The sequence below is a fragment of the Trachemys scripta genome, chromosome 17 (genome assembly GCF_013100865.1).
Source record: "Trachemys scripta elegans isolate TJP31775 chromosome 17, CAS_Tse_1.0, whole genome shotgun sequence".
Taxonomy (NCBI): Eukaryota; Metazoa; Chordata; order Testudines; family Emydidae; genus Trachemys; species Trachemys scripta.
In genome coordinates this window covers 26,307,208-26,324,722 of record NC_048314.1, presented here as the reverse complement: position 1 = coordinate 26,324,722, position 17,515 = coordinate 26,307,208, and the positions used below count along the sequence as shown (strand labels likewise).

The 17,515-nt window shown below is 40.3% G+C and overlaps 2 protein-coding genes across 15 annotated transcripts in view; one reads left to right on the top strand and one right to left on the bottom strand.

The window, feature by feature from the left end:
- The window catches only part of GARNL3 (GTPase activating Rap/RanGAP domain like 3), a 236,060-nt gene extending 231,988 nt beyond the window's left edge, over positions 1 to 4,072 (top strand). For 9 of the 10 annotated variants that reach the window (XM_034752047.1, XM_034752050.1, XM_034752055.1 and 6 more), the window contains one exon: positions 1,910 to 4,072. In XM_034752047.1, coding sequence (XP_034607938.1) covers positions 1,910 to 1,930 — 21 coding nt within the window. In that variant the 3' untranslated portion in view covers positions 1,931 to 4,072. The remainder of the gene's footprint in view (positions 1 to 1,909) is intronic. The other variant, XR_004643325.1, reaches the window with a different exon arrangement.
- Positions 4,073 to 5,894: 1,822 nt separating this feature from the next.
- SLC2A8 (solute carrier family 2 member 8) overlaps positions 5,895 to 17,515 on the bottom strand; it is a 20,931-nt gene continuing 9,310 nt past the window's right edge. For 4 of the 5 annotated variants that reach the window (XM_034752115.1, XM_034752113.1, XM_034752112.1 and 1 more), the window contains 6 exons: positions 16,706 to 16,917; positions 13,688 to 13,834; positions 11,954 to 12,062; positions 10,699 to 10,872; positions 9,825 to 9,970; positions 5,895 to 9,646 (listed from right to left, as the gene is read on the bottom strand). In XM_034752115.1, coding sequence (XP_034608006.1) covers positions 9,500 to 9,646; positions 9,825 to 9,970; positions 10,699 to 10,872; positions 11,954 to 12,062; positions 13,688 to 13,834; positions 16,706 to 16,917 — 935 coding nt within the window. In that variant the 3' untranslated portion in view covers positions 5,895 to 9,499. The remainder of the gene's footprint in view (positions 9,647 to 9,824; positions 9,971 to 10,698; positions 10,873 to 11,953; positions 12,063 to 13,687; positions 13,835 to 16,705; positions 16,918 to 17,515) is intronic. The other variant, XM_034752116.1, reaches the window with a different exon arrangement.

The following is a 17,515-nucleotide window of genomic DNA, read 5'->3' as shown; positions in this document are numbered from 1 at the left end:
AGCATTGGCTAGAGCCTGAAGCTGCTGAGGGAGCTAAAAGGGCATATTGAAGGGACTTAGCAAAGAGCTGCATAATCAGTAGGGCTGTCAAGTGATTAAAAAAATTAATTGCAATTAATCATGTGATTAAAACAAATTAATCGTGCAATTAATCGCATGGTTAAACAATAATAGAATACCATTTATTTAAATATTTTTGGATTTTTTTACATTTTCAAATATATTGATTTCAATTACAACACAGGATACGAAGTGTACAGTGCTCATTTTATATTTATTTTTATTACAAATATTTGCACTGTAAAAAAACAAGAAAATATTTTTAAATCACCTAATACAAGTAATCTAGTGCAGTCTCTTTATCGTGAAAGTTGAACTTACAAATGTAGAATTATGTAAAAAAAAAACTGGATTCAAAAATAAAACAACGTAAAATGTTAGAACCTGTAAGTTTCTTATTTACAATGTCACTTGAAAGTGAGACCAGGCGTTCGCATGGCACTGTTATAGCCGGCATCGCAAGATATTTACGTGCCAGATGCGCTAAAGATTTATATGTCCCTTCATGCTTCAGCCACCATTCCAGGGGACATGTGTCAATGCTGATGGCGGATTCTGTTGGATAACAATCTAAAGCAGTGCAGACTGATGCATGTTCATTTTCATTATTTGAGTCAGATGCCACCAGCAGAAGGTTGATTTTCTTTTTTGATCATTTGGGTTCTGTAGTTTCCACATCAGAGTGTTGCTCTTTTAAGACTTCTGAAAGCAAGCTCCACACCTTGTCCCACTCAGATTTTGGAAGGCACTTCAGATTCTTAAACCTCAGGTCGAGTGCTGTAGCTATCTTTAAAAATCTCACATTGGTACCTTCTTTGCGTTTTGTCAAATCCATAGTGAAAGTGTTCTTAAAATGAACATGTGCTGGGTCATCGTCCGAGACTGTTCTAACATGAAATATATGGCAGAATGCGGGTAAAACAGAGCAAGGGACATACAATTCTCCCCCAAGGAGTTTGGTCACAAATTTAATGACTGCATTATTTTTTTAATGAGTCATCAGCATGGAAGCATGTCCTCTGGAATGGTGGCCGAAGCATGAGGGGGAATTGAGCTCTGGTCAAGTGAAAAATTCTCTAAGTTATATCTGGCACGTAAATACCTTGCAATGCTATCTACAAAAGTGCCATGCAAATGCCTGTTCTCACTTTCTGATGGCATTGTAAATAAGAAGAGGGCATCAGTATCTACTGTAAATGTAAACAAACTTGTTTGTCTTAGTGATTGATTGAACAAGAAGTAGGACTGAGTGAACTTGTAGGCTTTGAAGTTTTACATTATTTTGTTTTTGAGTGAAGTTATGTAACAAAAAAAAATCTACATTTGTAAGTTGCACTTTCACGACAAAGAGATTGCACTAATACTACCTGTATGAGGTGAATTGAAAAATACTATTTCTTTTGTGTATGATTTTTATAGTGCAAATATTTGTAATAAAAATAATATACACTTTGATTTCAATTACAACACAATACAATATATATGAAAAGGTAGAAAAACATGCAAAATATTTAATAAATTTCAATTGGCATTCTATTGTTTAACAGTGCGATTAAAACTGCGATTGAGATTAATTTTTTAGTTAATCGTGTGAGTTAACTGCAATTAATTGACAACCCTAATAATCAGTCAGGAAAGGCCTCAGGAATGGAGAAATGAGAGAAGTTGGCAGGAGCTGAGTATATGATATACAGGAAAGCTCAGAGGCACATATTTATGGTTACCTCTGGAGCAGTGGGACTGTAAGAAATTATTCTAGTCAGATACTCAGGAAAACAGCCCTTTTCTGTGAGCCTAATCACAGTAGCAACAACAAATTTTCCAAGCTATATCTATCTAATCTTCATAGAATTCTGAAATCCATCAGTAATGGCAGCATCAGGTGGCTCCCAGATAATATCACCAAGCAAGATAAGAAGGGCTGAGAGGAGCACAGACAGAAGTTGGATATTGAAGGAGACAAATACTGGCAATAAGGTGCAGATTTTTAATAGTTATGGTAATTAACTGATCAAACAACCTACTGAGGGATGTGGTGGCTTCTCCATCACTTGGTGGCTTTAAATCAAGATTGGACATATTTCTAAAAGATATGCTCTAACTTCACCAGAAGTTACTGAGTTTGATGCAGGAATCATTTGGTGAAATTCTATAGCTTGTGTTATTCAGGAAGTCATAATAGTCTTTTCTGCCCTTAAAAATCTATGAATTGTATAATTCTGATAGCACCAGATCACAGGAAAATGACCTGCATTTGTCCAGGAAATGTGGACTGAGTGCCCTAACAAGTATCTCTTGTCTATAATTTCTGTGATTCAGTGATTAATCAGTATGTCTTGGCAAATGTAGGGAGAACAGCAAAATAGCCAAGGGGAACCGAAAAAGGGCTGGTGGGATCAGATAGGCTGTGTGGGGCACAGAATGAGTATCCACATATCCAGGAGAGAGAGAGAGAGTGAGTGTGTATGTGCGCGCGCGCGCGCAAGAGAGCACACACGGGAATATGGGGGAGAGAAGAGTCAGAGAGGAGGTCATAGTGTAAAATACAGTAGTTATAATGTCAAATAGTTGGCTTTCCATAGCCAGTATCCTAGATCCTTCCCAATCAGGTTACAGGCCAGTATTTGAAATAGAAATAGTATTGGAGATGCTGATGGATGATCTCTTGCCCTGCATGGATAAATGGCAAATGTCCATACACATAGGATACTCTGCTGCCTGAGAGAGGTATCAGGGGCTCCAGAGAAATGAAAATGGCTTCTTTGAGGGATGTAGTGATGGGTAACTGCACTTGTGCCACCTGGATCCTCACTTATGAAGTTTTCTCCCTTTGCCTTTTTAGTTGCTGAGAATTTGCAAGATGTTTTGAGTGCACATTTTAGCACTATACAACTAAGCCAACTCCTCCTGCCTGTCACAACCTGAGACCCAGCTGTCTCAGTGCCTGGCCAAGACCAGCACATGAATGAGAAAAAGCTGGTTGAAATTACAACCGAGCAAGACTGGGATTATGCTGGTAGGTAGAGGGGAACAACTGAAAAACCAAAACACTGTCCATCAGTGGAGGCATGCCCTGTGTAGCTCAAAAGCTTGTCTCACTCACCAACAAAAGTTGGTCCAATAACAGATATTACCTCACCCACCTTGTCTCTCAAATGATCAAGACAGATCACAGCTGAAGGGCTCTTCCAGGCTCCTCGCTGATGCTGAACTCTCCCTTGAGTATCTGCAAGAAACTTACTTTGCCCCCTGGGACTGGCAATGGGACTACAGCACATCCTGGCCGATAGAATTAGCCTTGCTCATACACATAGTCTTTACTACTTCACTTGTTTTATAGGAATATAACTTACATGAGTTGAAAGCACAAAGCCTGAAAAAAATATAGTTGGTCAGAATACAGCTGTGTCTTACCTCAGCAGCCTGGGTTACTGAGAGCAAATTGTCACTGCATTCCACTTACTCCACAGGCTCCCTATAGAATGTTGAGTCATATTTAAGGACAGCTACTTAAGGGACCTTGACTACCCTTGTCAGCTCTGCTCCTCAGGAACAATGGAACTATGCCCACCTCATGGAGCAAGCTCCTGTGTGATGAGGCAGGCCTTTCCCATGGCTGGCCAAAGAATTTGTGCCTTACTTCTGGGGGAATTTTGCACCACTACAATGCAGAATTTTGCAGAAATTAATGTTGGGCGTACAGAATTTCCTCCCCCCACCCCCACCCCCAGAAATGGGCAGCAGAGATATTGGCCACCACTAGGGGCCACTAGATCCCATAGAGCCCAGCTCACAAAGAGAAGACAAGGCTGGGGAGTGAGGGGGAAAAACTGGAGGGTTCCCAGCAGCTGCAGTGCCCAGCATGTCCTGAAAGGAGGTTGGGGGTGCACAGGAAACTCAGAATCTGTTTTCCCCTCTGGATCCCTGGACTCTAGGAGGGTGGAGTCTGTCAGTGTCTAGGCAGGGGGAGGGCCCCACAGCTGGCCTCTGAGGGGGTAGGAGGTGTGAGTGTCTGGGCTGGGGGGGGGCAGCTGGGCTCTGGGGGGGGGGGAAAGGGGTTTGGGGGTTTGGGGTGGGGGCCCCCGGCTGTAGTTGGTCTTTGGGGGGCGGGAAGTGTGGGTGTCTGGCACCTCTGCTGGGCTTTGGGGGGAGAGGGGAAGAGAAGCAGGAACTGGGTTGTCGTAGGGGTTTCTTTAACTCTCTACTCCTGTGGGATTTTTTGTGTGTGTCTGTATTATTACAGACATACCTGCTGACAGGTATTATGAAATAAATTACCAAAATAATTGAAAGTGGTGTGATTATATAGTGTTATTTTGAAACATAAAATGTGAAGAATTTTGCATAATTTTAAAACATTGTGCACAGAATTTTTAATTTTTTGCTGCAGAATTCCTGCAGGAGTAGTGCCTGCAGGAACTTTAGAATGGTGACACTTTACCACTTTGGAAGCCAAATGAAATTTCACTTCTGTCCTGTAGTGTTCTTTCGTGGCAACTCACGTTGTCTTTAAATTAATATAAAACAAAGCCAAAAAAACGAACAAACAAAAAAAACAACAACTGTGGGGAATAAAGGCCAACATTTGTTTTTAAACTTTGAAGGGGGGGGGGGGGGGGAGAGACAAATACCAGCATGCTGGAAATAGTGCAAGAACCTAAGTAGAATGCAGTACATGTATAGTCAACCGTTGTCGCTCCATGTGGGGTGAGGGACTTGAAGTTTTGCTTCTCACAACTTACAGAGGTGCCGTACTTCTACAGAGACTAGGGATAAATGTGTTTGTTATTAGAGAGAGAGAGAGAGTGTGTGTGTGAGTGAGTGAATATATTATAGGGTGACCAGACAGCAAATGTGAAAAATCAGGACAGGTGGTGGGGGGGTAATAGACGCCTATATAAGAAAAAGACTCAAAAATCGGGACTGTCTCTATAAAATCAGGACATCTGCTCACCCTAATATAATAGCTGAAAGCTCATGTTACCACATGATTATAGCACTTGGGCCAAGTAATCCTCCATCTATGTAAGCTCCCTCATACAACGAGTGAAACTGTTGCATGCAAAATTAGCTATAAAAGCAGTGATTGGTCAATTTACCTCTGATACCACAATGGTCTAGGACTCCTGGCACAGCATAGATACATGTTTTACTATAGTTGTACCCAGCATGGATGTAATTTGTAAAGTCGAACACCCTGCTAATATGACTGATGACTGAACCTGGTGATATTCTGAACAAAAAGAGCCCTCAACCATGCTTGTAGCTGATTTCATCGCTTCATACTGAGTCGGCCAGTCTGATGTCAGCTTTTTTTTAGAGAGTTCTGCCTTAGGGCAGGGTGTGTTATACATGGCATTACGAACTCTCATGGGCAGGATTTGCCCACCTTGCTGTTCCAAGTGCATGTTCCCTGGATTTATGTCAGCCTATAGTCTGCCTTTTGGGTAACTGTAATGTCCTCTTAAATTGTTGTAGCCCCATTGGTCCCAGGATAGTAGACACACAAGGTGGCTGAGGTAATATCTCTTATTGGACCAACTTGAAGTTCCGACCTCACCTACCTTGGGTCTCTAAGGCCCTCTCAAGTCCATCATTGAGGTCAGGTATGCTTGGCCATTCTAAAGACTTGCACTGCCTTGCTAATTATTCCCTTTCAGTAGCATGAAGCAAAATGCTTCTAAAGAGCAACACGATCTTTTGATAGCTTGTAGCTCACTAAAAAAAGAACAGGAGTACTTGTGGCACCTTAGAGACTAACAAATTTAGTTAACAAATGTAGCTCACTAGTCTGTCTCATGCCATACTAGGCACAATCATTTGGCTGGAATACATTTTGGAAAACACACTCAAGTTTATTAACACTGTCCATCAACAGCTAAGTTTAGACTCCTCCTTATAAGACAGGAAATTAAAAATGGTGTGTTGGCACATACATTTATAATGATATTTAAAGGATATTCCTTTCCCCGTTCATTGTGTTCTTACATCATATTTGTAGCTTTCTGTGAGAATGAACAAAAAATTGAAAATGAATAGTGCTGTGATTTGGTGTGGTAGTTTATACACCCAGCGTTTGCCACTTTAGCTAAAGAGATCTTTTCTCATGTCCTTCTGGTGTTGGTGAATAAGCTCTTATGGATTTTGTTTTGTGATTGAATAAATTCGACCTTGAGACATTTGGATTTCATTTCTAAGATGCAGGAAATTCTGGTGTTTGAGTCGGCAGCAAATGTCTTTCCTAGCAGCCAGGTTACTAAATGTATTTTTAGTATAGTATAATGCATGTCTGCTTTGCCCTAGTCCTACTAGTGACATTCAAATTACCAACGGCAGCCTTTGTTTATCTGTGTAAATGTGAATTCATGACAATACTACGAGCCTTGAGGAAAAAAGAAAACAGGAATATTTTTGCACATGTATTTACTGCCTCTTATTTAAGTATTTATCTAGTTGAATGGAAGAAGTTAGGATTCTAAGGTTTGTACAAAGCAGTTTGTGTCAACCCTGATTTTTGTTTTATTGAAGTGTTTGAATGTTAGCAGTGGGTTATGTACCTCAATGATTATGTACTGTTAGACTGTTGCTGAACCTTTGTGATCTAAAAATTAACTACCACCAAGTGTCTTAAAATCTATTGTATTGCCACTGTTTTTAATTGCAAGTAATGTATATGTACCATGTTTTGAATGTAGCCTGTAAAGAAAGGGAACCATTACTATAATAACTAAAGCTGTTTTAAGTGCAATAGGCCATTGTTGTGAAGGAGCAGCAGGTACTTTTTTGTTCATTGAGATGTAATAAATATTTATAAAATTTGACATGAGCCTGTTGTTTCTTTGGTATTTACTAATGAATCATTAGACCAATGAAGCACTGAACAGTGCTTTTCTTTCCTTTCCAAAGGTGGTAGTTTCTCCAAGTTCTGACTCATGTTGTTCATTCTTCTGTAGTCTGGAAGGAGTGGTGCTATTCTCATAAGGGGCAACTTTGGGTCACTGTTTTCCTTATTTAAATGTTTCTGGGATTTTTTCTCTTAAGAGATGTTATTAGTTACTTCATACGAGAAGACATGTATCAGCAGGGTTTGAACAGAAGCCCTTCCTGCCTTGAAGGGCTTCTAAAGTAATAATCTTTATTCTCCCCCACCTATTCACTGGAAGGGTTCTGCACAAGGAGATGTCTCTGCCTTGGCACCCCTCATTCCCAGACTCAGGGACACCCCCCCCTTTGTGTGTGTGTCTAAGTCTTATTTCAGATAGTCTGCGTAAACTCATTCATATTTTGCATTAGTCAAGTTCTGTTTCCATTTCTCCTGTCACATTGTTTACAGAGTTGCTCCTTTTTGTTTGTATCATGCTTCTGTTTTCATTTCTAGTTTGTGGCCACAAATACTATATTTGGTAATTTTGCTTGGTTTTGCACATTTTACTGACTCTGCTAATGTACAGATCTTTGCAGAGAGCTGCAGTTGTAGGGTTTGCTGACGGATCTGATCCCTTTGTGATATGGATGTTTTCTCCTTTTATTGCTAGCAGAAACCAATTTTCTGGCCCACCCAGCAATTGGCTGTACTGCTAAAGAATTTCCAATCCAGTCTTACTTCCCTATCAAGTCTCTAACTCACTGATTTTTATTTTAGTCACACACTGAACATTCATAGCATCCTGCTACCTGTGTACAGCTCTCACTCCAGTCTCACTCAGCCAGCATTTTCTTATGTTCAGGAATGATTTAGCAGGCCTTCAGCCTGACCCTCCTCTCAGTTACTCCTGATTTGTACCAGTCTAATGCCCTTGAAGTCAGTAATTACACTGGTGTTAATGAAAGGAGACCTGGGCCCTTTACCTTTTAATTAAGTTACTCACGGAAAATACGTGCCTGTTCGCCCATGCTTTTCCAGGTGCGGGTAAAGGAACATTGCCCATTGAGACACATTTGAGCTCTTAGATGCAGGTTGGGTTGGAAGGTCTCCAAAGGCTGTGTTTTTAAGACCTGTTTAAGATGGATTTAGTGTGCTGGGTTAATATGTGTTTTTAAAATTAGGAAAAGTGCTTGAAATAGAAAATTGATGCATACATTTTATATATTAGTCAGACTGACTCTAGAGTAATGCTGCAATGTGTGTTTAACACTATATAACAACCTGAATGCTTCCTTGAGGTGGAATCCTGAACTATGGGAAAGGGACTATGTCTACCGCAGTTTGTACAGTGCCAATGGTGCCCTAATAACTAATGTAATAGAAATAGTAACTTCTGAGTGAAGAGTTGCTATCAGGCTTATAAAGGTGAAATTTGTAGATAGCAACACTAGTTTTGGCTTTTGTTAGCTACATACAGCCTTGACATGCTGCTGAGACGGTTATAGTATTATTTGTATTGCCATAGCAAATGGAAACGTGTACTTTTATTTCTGGGAAATAGTTAAACAGAGATGTGGCCAGCTTATCTGCCTGGATCAGCAATAGGGCCTGTCCCCTTACTCACTATTTAGCCATAGTCTTCCCCCTCCCTCCCCCCCGAGGTCTTAAATTTCTCTCTGCCCATGTATAGTAGGGGCCTGCATATGCAACATTTGTTTGCAACTTAAGTATATGAACATTCTGTGCCTTCAATGCTTTCAGAAGGAAAAGTGCTCTATTTTAGCCTGCTTTTCCCACAAGATTACAACTAAATATGATATTTCCCTGAGGTGCTCAAACCCCCTCCTGCCATTAGGGCTCTTGGAGGGTGTTCAGCAATTTAGCAAGCATACAAACATCTGAAGAGGGCTGATGGCAGTGCATTAGTTGCAGGACTTGTACTCACCAATGGCCTGGACTTTGTTCAATAGTCAGGCCACTACCCATACAAGCACAGGTGAAGACAGTGGAAGAATCAAAATAGGGTATGAAGTTAATGCAGTTCAGGCAATAGTAGGTTTCATTTATACTACATACACTATGCTAAACACTGGGCCAGGGAAGAGGGGATTCCTTCCAATCCCTAGCACAAAGGACTGGCTCATGCAATAAGAGACGGAATGAACAGCATACCAGCTAATCTATTAAAAGCAGTTATTCAGCCTTCATAACTGATCTACAGTAGGTAAAGGGAACATTGGAAAGAGAAAACAGTGACAGCCCAAATGAAGCTCCAAGGCCTGGGAAAAGAAGAGAATAACTCATTTATCACAGTGAATTAGCACCACCTGCTGCTTTGTATACCTGAAAGAAGCTGAATACATACATGCATATGAGAACAATGTTTTGGTTCTCCACAGTGCAATTCAGATTTTTGCCAAAGTTAACAAAATTGATTAGAAGTTGATTTAAACCATGTTTAACCACATCATGAATTCAGGTGCAGCCTACTAACCCAGAGGATGTTTCTTGGAAAGTTTAGGCAATAACACTAACAGTAACCTAACAGGAAAACTTTCCTACAGGGAAAGAACCTCAGGTCACAGGTGATCTTCGGAAGTGAGCCTCTATTTGTTCCAATGTCCTTCCTTTTGTTTCAGGCACATACAGGACAGTAAAAATTACATTTAGAACACAGAAGACAGAGAAAAGCCAGAAAGTGCCATAGGAAGTCAGGAAGCCCTGAAAGAAAAAGAAAATTATTATTATTATGAGAAAACACAAAGCTGCATAGGACTACTTGCAATACCTCATTACGAGGGAAGAGCATAGCTTAGTGATTTGCCAACAGCATTGTTTATCAACTTTCACCATGAATCAGAAGGGGTAAGGCTCATAATTAGGGTTATACGGTGCTTACTGTAAGATCATGAAATTCCTTGGTTATTAAAAAAGCCATAAACCAGTTTGTTAAGACACAGGCACCGCTGGAAATCCCTCTAGCTTTAAGTGGGAATATTTCAGACATCACCAGCCAAGGAATGGGACCCCAACCAAGGGCAAAACCTGAAATTGAAAATAAAGGTGAAAAGTAAACTTGTTTTGCATTTAAAGAAGCAAGTGGTGAATGATGCCAAAGCCTGTTCTGTGATAAGTGTTAATTCTACCCCAACTCTAACTACTGTCCTGTCAGACTGCTGTAGAGGGAACATTTCACTTAGAAAGCAGTACTGAAGTGCATACTCCAAAACTGGTATATACTTGTTGCAACACTACCCAAAAATTATTAACCCCACCATCTGATAACACGCTTCGATAAATGAGAGGGGTTTTTTTTGTTACCTCTCACTGAAGTGGAGGTTTCTTCAAAACTAAATCTACATTTTTAACTTCAGTTGCCCTGCACTAACCTAAAAGTTACCTCACTTTGACTGGTGCAGGAAGAAAAAAAATGCTTCTGGTTACTGGTTGTGAACACAATTTAAAATAGATATATAGATAGATCGATCGATCTAAGAATGTGGTCCAGGCTGATTAATCCATATCCTACACCCTTTCAGGAGTCCCTGCTGAGTGTAGTACAGACTGCAGGAGCAGAACCTTATAGCTTGATCCCCAAAAAGTGTTATGCTTTCACAACTCTTAGCTGAGTCAACAGGTCACAGGTGATCAGTACTATTGTAAGGCCATACTCAAGAACTTCTGAGGTACACAGTACTCCTGTCTCAAGTGCTTTTATAGTTGCGGACAATTTTTTTTTGCATAGCCCAGGATTACAATGGCAGACCACTCACCAGTGATGAACAGCCCCAAGCTCACTACAGCCAACCATGCTAGGTTGTTTTCTGCTCCTACAGATGCTGAATTTAGTGTAGTCAATAAGTCAGGTTGTGATGAATTCTGAGGGTTTGGAAGGATCACTTTACAGTACAGCCCAAATGCTGCAGTGCTGATAGCCATAATGACCCCTGCAAAAGTGAAGAAGAACCAACTGCAGATTTATTGCCACTTGGAAAAGATTTGTATCCGAGAGACCAGAATTGGTAAATTAAATACAAAAAAAACCCCAAGCCTCTTATGGAAGTTCCTCACATCTGTGCTTTGCCCACAATGATGGTATAAGAATAGCATCCTTAGAAACTACCTCTGGAACTATTTGGTACAGGATGACTCAAGTGAGAGATCACCAAAAATAAAATAGAATAGTATCTAGAATTACAATAACCTCAGCAATCACTGAATATACATACAATTACAGGATTCAAATATACTGTATACATATATGCATGTTAGAGTAAATTAATCCTGCTTGATATAATTAATACTACCAAACCTACTTGTGAAATAGGTACAAGTAAACAAGAAGTGTTCACTAATTTCAGAAGACAATGGTACTTAAAGAAAGAAAAAAAAAAAAAAACTCTCCAGTGCAATGTATAAGTTGTGATCAACTTTTCTTCTAAATCACCAGACTAAGTCTACAGAAGTGAAGTTTTAAAATAAACCACTTCATTGCATAATTACAAACCTTCATGCAGTAGGCAAGCTAGGATATTTTTGGTATTACAAACAATATTGTTCTTAAAGGAGGACATTTACCAACAGAAACTATCTTTAAGCTTTTGCATATCTGACCCAAGTTTGGAATGTTAAAATGCAGGCAAGTTTTTGCATGATGAAAGACACTTTTGTCATTGTCCCAGCCTTTAAATAAAAGGCCTCACAAAGAGTTTAGAAACTCATTGTACTGCTTCTGGAGTTTACGTTCTCAGTTATTAATTGGCAACATGGAAGCAGGATTCCTACAATGTAGGATACACAGTGGCAACTTAAGGGCACAAAGCAGAGACAAAAAGATGCAGGACACAGGAGAAGTCTGGACCTAGGTTTTTAACTCCTTCAGTCACATTCTCCAAAGAGACAGATTCTTAAGTATGGTTTGGAAAAGACAAAATAGTGTCTAGATGTTCCCTCATCCATTCACGTTGATTCAAACCAGCCATCTCATATGTATTTTATATTTTAAGATTAGATTTTTTTTTTTTTTACCTGAAATAGAAAGCAGTACTTTTCGCCCAGTTTTATCTATAATAAGTGCAGCCACAGCTGTGAAAAACACTTGTATGGAACCCACAACAACAGAGGCCATTCTGCTGTCCTGAAAGTAAGAGAAAAAAGAAATCTGTAGTAACAATGTCATGGTGTTCAGTAAGTGATTAGGATTTTCCAGTAATGCTACAGGTAGAAAAGAAATAGCATATTTTGTATTGCTATTTTGTATGCAGTATTGATCTCTTGGTCTCATCTCTGTATTAACTAATATACTGTGCTTCTGCACAATACCTTTCATATGAGAATCTCAAAATGCTTTTCAAGCATTAAGCCTCACCAGGTAAGTTAATCCTGGGGGGATTCTGCACCACAAAATTAAAAAGATTCTACAATTCTCTTTTACAGTTAAAATACAGCTTGCAGAGCCCACACAACCCCTCACCCCATTCTCTGCCTACCAGACTGATGGGGGGGGGGGGGCGAAGAGGAAGAGGGAAGAGAGCTCAGGGCTTCTCCCCTGTGGAGGGGTGGTGGGGCTAAGAGCTTCTTCTCCCCAGCAGGGATGGGAGTCTTGGGGTTTCAACCCCATGGGGTGCGCCCGCCAGAGCTTGGTGCTTCATCTGAAGCCCGGAGGCCCCCCTCCCTGCAGGGCAGAAGCCCTTAGCCCCACCACTCCGCCGTGGGGTTGAAGCCCCAAGCACTGGCAGGCAGACCCCCAGCTCTTGAACGTCTGAAGATCATCATATGTGCTCAGAGGGTCAGTAAGTTTGGCCATCACTACTGTAGATCATCCTGCTACCATAAGGTTCTGAATGGCCATACTGTGCGGATGAGAAGTTCCTAGGTAGCCATGGATTACAACATTATGGCTCCATTACATGACTTTGGTAAAGTCAGAAGCAACTAACAGGAATGTCAAGGATAGAACCCCAGATGTCCAACTCACAACCACTGCTCTTATTAATATACATGAAGGCTCAATTTTATTCATTTCATTCAGAAAACTAACACAAGATTGTTATTAGCAGCTGATTCTCTCACAAGCCTCTGTCACTGCTATACCTGTGGATGACCTGGAGATTATGCAAGAAACACAAGGGAAATTGAGGCAGTGGAGGATGAAGGCAGGAAAGGGGAAAAAGAAAAACAAAAAAAGAAAACCACAAATATTTTTAAATAGTTTGATTCTAACATGCAGAGCATATCTTTGTCAGTTAAACTGAAAACTGACACCAGACAGAAGCACTTCGCATGATGCATTAACTTAAAAATAGCATTTAATTATGACTAGTAAAATGTCCTGATCTTTCTGTAGAGATCCACTCCAGCAATTATTCCTCTCCATTGCTGTACTTTAGCTTTCACCTGACACATCAATTTTACTTCCTCTGAAGCACACAATAGTAACCATGGTGAGAGAGATTCTGCGTGGACCTATGACCAAGTGGGCTTTGGCACCTTATACTACATTTCCTGGAAATGGAGGCAAAGTTGCTGACCAGCAGTCTAATATATATTATTTTCCTTGAAGAAACTTAATAAAACTAACCAACAAGGACAGTCAGATACCTGCATACAAACAAAACCACAGAGACTTAACATTTTTCCATCACTCCAACAGATTCACCAAATTTATATGGTTTCTGTTTGGTACTCTGTACCGAAGTGTAACATCTGGCTAAACTGCATTTATCTATTATATTTTAGAAAGATGAAGTGAACAATGTTTACCTTAAAATTAGCTTCTTCAAAGATAGTTTCTGCATAAAACATAATTGCATTAATCCCTGTTACTTGCTGGAAGAACATCAGTGCCACACCAATAAGAAATGGCTTGTAGATAGATGGATTCTTAAATTCCGCAACACTTAGTCTGTGCTATAAAGAAGACATAGGCAAAGATTCAGTGACAATTATTTGATTTGCATAACTGAATGAAGAAGTGCTACCACCGAGATTCAGATCTATCATAAGACCATATTGTGATGCTGCATATAGGAAAGGTGGCCATTTATATTACTGTTAACACTGTTATACAATTTCCATAAATCTTGTACAAAGAATGTCATGTAAGATAGCAAATAACTTTTCCATTGATAAGTATGATTATCCTGTTTATAAGCATGGATCATCTTTGTATCTGAAGTTATGAATATTGGCTACGTGTTGTAGTCTGCTAAATAACTGCCTAGCCCTGATGTAAATCTGTGTGCTGAGGGCCCATCAGGGACACTCCATTCTCCAATGGGCCATTGAAGAAACTCATCCTGTCCAGATAGCATTTTTGAGGATGCCTCAGATAGCAAGGAGCTAATGGCCACCCCCTGTGATGCAGCAAAACATGTAGGAGCTTGTGATACGCTTATGTGACCCTGGACTCCATCTTGGGACAGTAGCTTTCACATACAGGGGCTGTGGACTTTGTTTGATATAGTAAATTTCCACGTACATGAAGGAGAATATAAAGACACCTCCATTTTGCTTCTTTCCTGCTCTAATTCTCTGGACTATAGATTTACAACAAAAAGAAAAACATCTTGAACTATGGACTGAGGACCTTCCAATCTTTTAGAAGTCACCAGAGAGACTTTACAAGCCAGCAGTCTGTTCCATCACTGCTACAAACCTGATATAAGGACTTTGCAATCATTAGTATGTAAATAACCTATTAACCATTTATAACTCTTCTTTTCTTTTATTAATAAATCTTTAGTTGCTAAGGATTGGCTGACAGTGTGATATTTGGGGAAGATCTGAAATTCAGATTGACCTGGGGATGTGTGTGTCTGATCCTTTGGGGTTAGAAAGAACCTCAAATAAGGTGAAACGGGTTTTCAATAACCTCTTGCTATATTAGACTTGGTTGTCTGGATTGGAGCCAGGAGATAGAATGCCTAAAGGGTACGGTGTTTGGCTTCTGGCTACCCAGTCTGGTACTGCAGAAGCTCTTTTGTTACCGGTTTGGTGAATCTAATTAGAGTGTAAACCACCAGCTTTGGTGATTGCGAGAAATAGGGCAGTCAGCCCCGAGCAGGACATTGTCAGTGTGGTCTATCCCAGGCACTTGGTCACACACAAACAGAGCAAGTCCCCCATTTAAGTAATCTATTAAACTGGTATAATGAATGTGATTGTTATGTTTGGAACAACTCGAGAACTCTCAGTACTTAAATAATGCTGATTTTTTCTACCCTTAGTTCCCATTACTATAACTGAACCATAGTATTTGGACATCTGAGGGAGCAACATTTGAAGCCACAGCAGGGAATTTAGAAAAACCGGGCATCAATTTCCTTTGAAGTCTCTGCCTTCCCCTCCTACTGCCCCATCATCCAGCCCTCACAAGATACCCAAATCCACAAACCCCTTTGTAAAACATGAGAGATTTATTGGTATTCACTTTCTACAAATATCTGAGTCCAAACTATAAAAAGACCTGTTTAGTAGTTTGGTCAATATGGTCTCTACAACAAATTGAGGGGGCTAATCTGTGCTCTTATTTATGAGACAAAGTGGGCAAGATCTTCTATTGTATCAACTTCTGTTGGTGAGGTAGACAAACTTTGGAGCTATGCAGAGCTCTTTAAGATCTGGGAAAGGTACTCAGTGTTGCTAAATATAAGATCAAACAAATAGTACATATTTAAGGGATCATTCAAGGTGAAATAGGACCAAAAAAAAAAAGGGGGGGGGGGTTGAGTGAGTTACCGATTGTTTAATTAGCTATAAATCCAGTAAAAACAACGAGGAGTCCTTGTGGCACCTTAGAGACTAACGAATTAATTTGGGCATAAGCTTTCGTGGGCTAGAACCCACTTCATCAGATGCACAGCGTGCTGTTAATTGATTTTTATCTCGTTAGACTGACCTCACACTTGAAAGGATGGGGGTTGTCTTACCAAGTGTGAGGTCAGTCTAACGAGATAAAAATCAATTAACAGCACGCTGTGCATCTGATGAAGTGGGTTCTAGCCCACGAAAGCTTATGCCCAAATTAATTCATTAGTCTCTAAGGCGCCACAAGGACTCCTCATTGTTTTTGCTGATACAGACTAACATGGCTACTACTCTGAAATCTATAAATCCAGTGTCTTTACTAAGTATCTAGCAAGGTTATGAATTCAAACTCCCAGGCTCATCTTTTTTAAAGTGTTGTGCAGGTTGCTTTTCAGAATGAGGACTGATAAGTCAGGTATAGAGTGATCACTTTGTGTGTGTGTGGGGGGGGGGGGGGGGGGGGAAAACGACACGACAAAAACAAAAAAGTTCACCAACCTATGTCAGCATTAAGAGAGAAGATTTTGGGCCAATACTTCTACTATTTCCATTTCCTCCTAGTTTTTCCATATTGTTCAGCTATTTAATCACCCAATGCAAATGAGGAGCTGAAAGGATTTAGGTACCTGCTACAAATTATTAAAAATGGGATTTGAGGCCCGATCCTCCATTCCACATGCATCTGTAATACCCACGGACTTCAGTGGGAGCTTTGGATCCTAAGAATGTGCAAACCAGGCCACACAGGTATAGATGCAGAGTGTTCTAGTCTCATTTCCTATACCGTAATTCGGCAGCCGGAGGGAGAAGGGAAGAAGTCACACTTAAGATAACAATCAAGTCCTGAAACAATTATTTCACTATTATCTCTGACCATATACACAAAGTATGTAATAACCATATTCAACCACGTTTCTTCTTTACTGAATAAAAAAAGCTTTTAGGGTAACCCAGAACAAAAATCTTCATCACCTGCTCCTCTGCACTGGTTTCAATCTGCCTGCATTCCCATTCATGGTCCACCTCTGATCCCCGTAGAAACTGTAAAGCAGCCATAGCTTCAGTGCGTTTTTTCTGGTTCAGCAGGAACCTAGGTGTTTCAGGCATGAAGGACATGAACACGAGCATTATGCAGGGTGGGAAAGAACATAGCACAGCCAGCCAGCGCCATCTGAGTGCCATTCCTGAGGCAGGAAGGGGAAGGAACATAAATGAAGAGAATCAGCTGACATTTGTCCGCATTATAGTGAGCTGTACTAGCTCTGCTGATAAAGCAATTTGTGTACAATTTCCCCTTCCTCAAAGTGGTTCCCTGAGTATGTGTTGATTCTCCTCCTGAAGTCTGGAGAAGTTTCACTAGCCCTGCATCCCACATAGCCAGCATGGATTTATAAAAAAAAAAATCATTCCAAACCAACCTAATTTCCTTCTTTGATGGGGTTATTGGCCAAGTGGATGGGAGAAAGCAGATGATGTGATACATCTTAATTTTAGTCAGGCTTTTGACACAGCCCTACACAACATTCTCCTAAGCAAACTAGGGAAATGTGGTCTAGATGGAATTACTAGAAGATGAATGCAAAACTGGTTGAAAGACCGTACTCAAAGAGCAATACCAATGGTTCACTGTCAAACTGGGAGGACGTATCTAGTGGGGTTCCACAGGCGTCAGTTGTGGCTCCACTACTATGCAATATTTTCATTAATGACTTGGATAATGGAGTGGAAAGTATGCTTACAAAATTTGCAGATAACATCAAGCTAGGAGGAGTTGCAAGCACT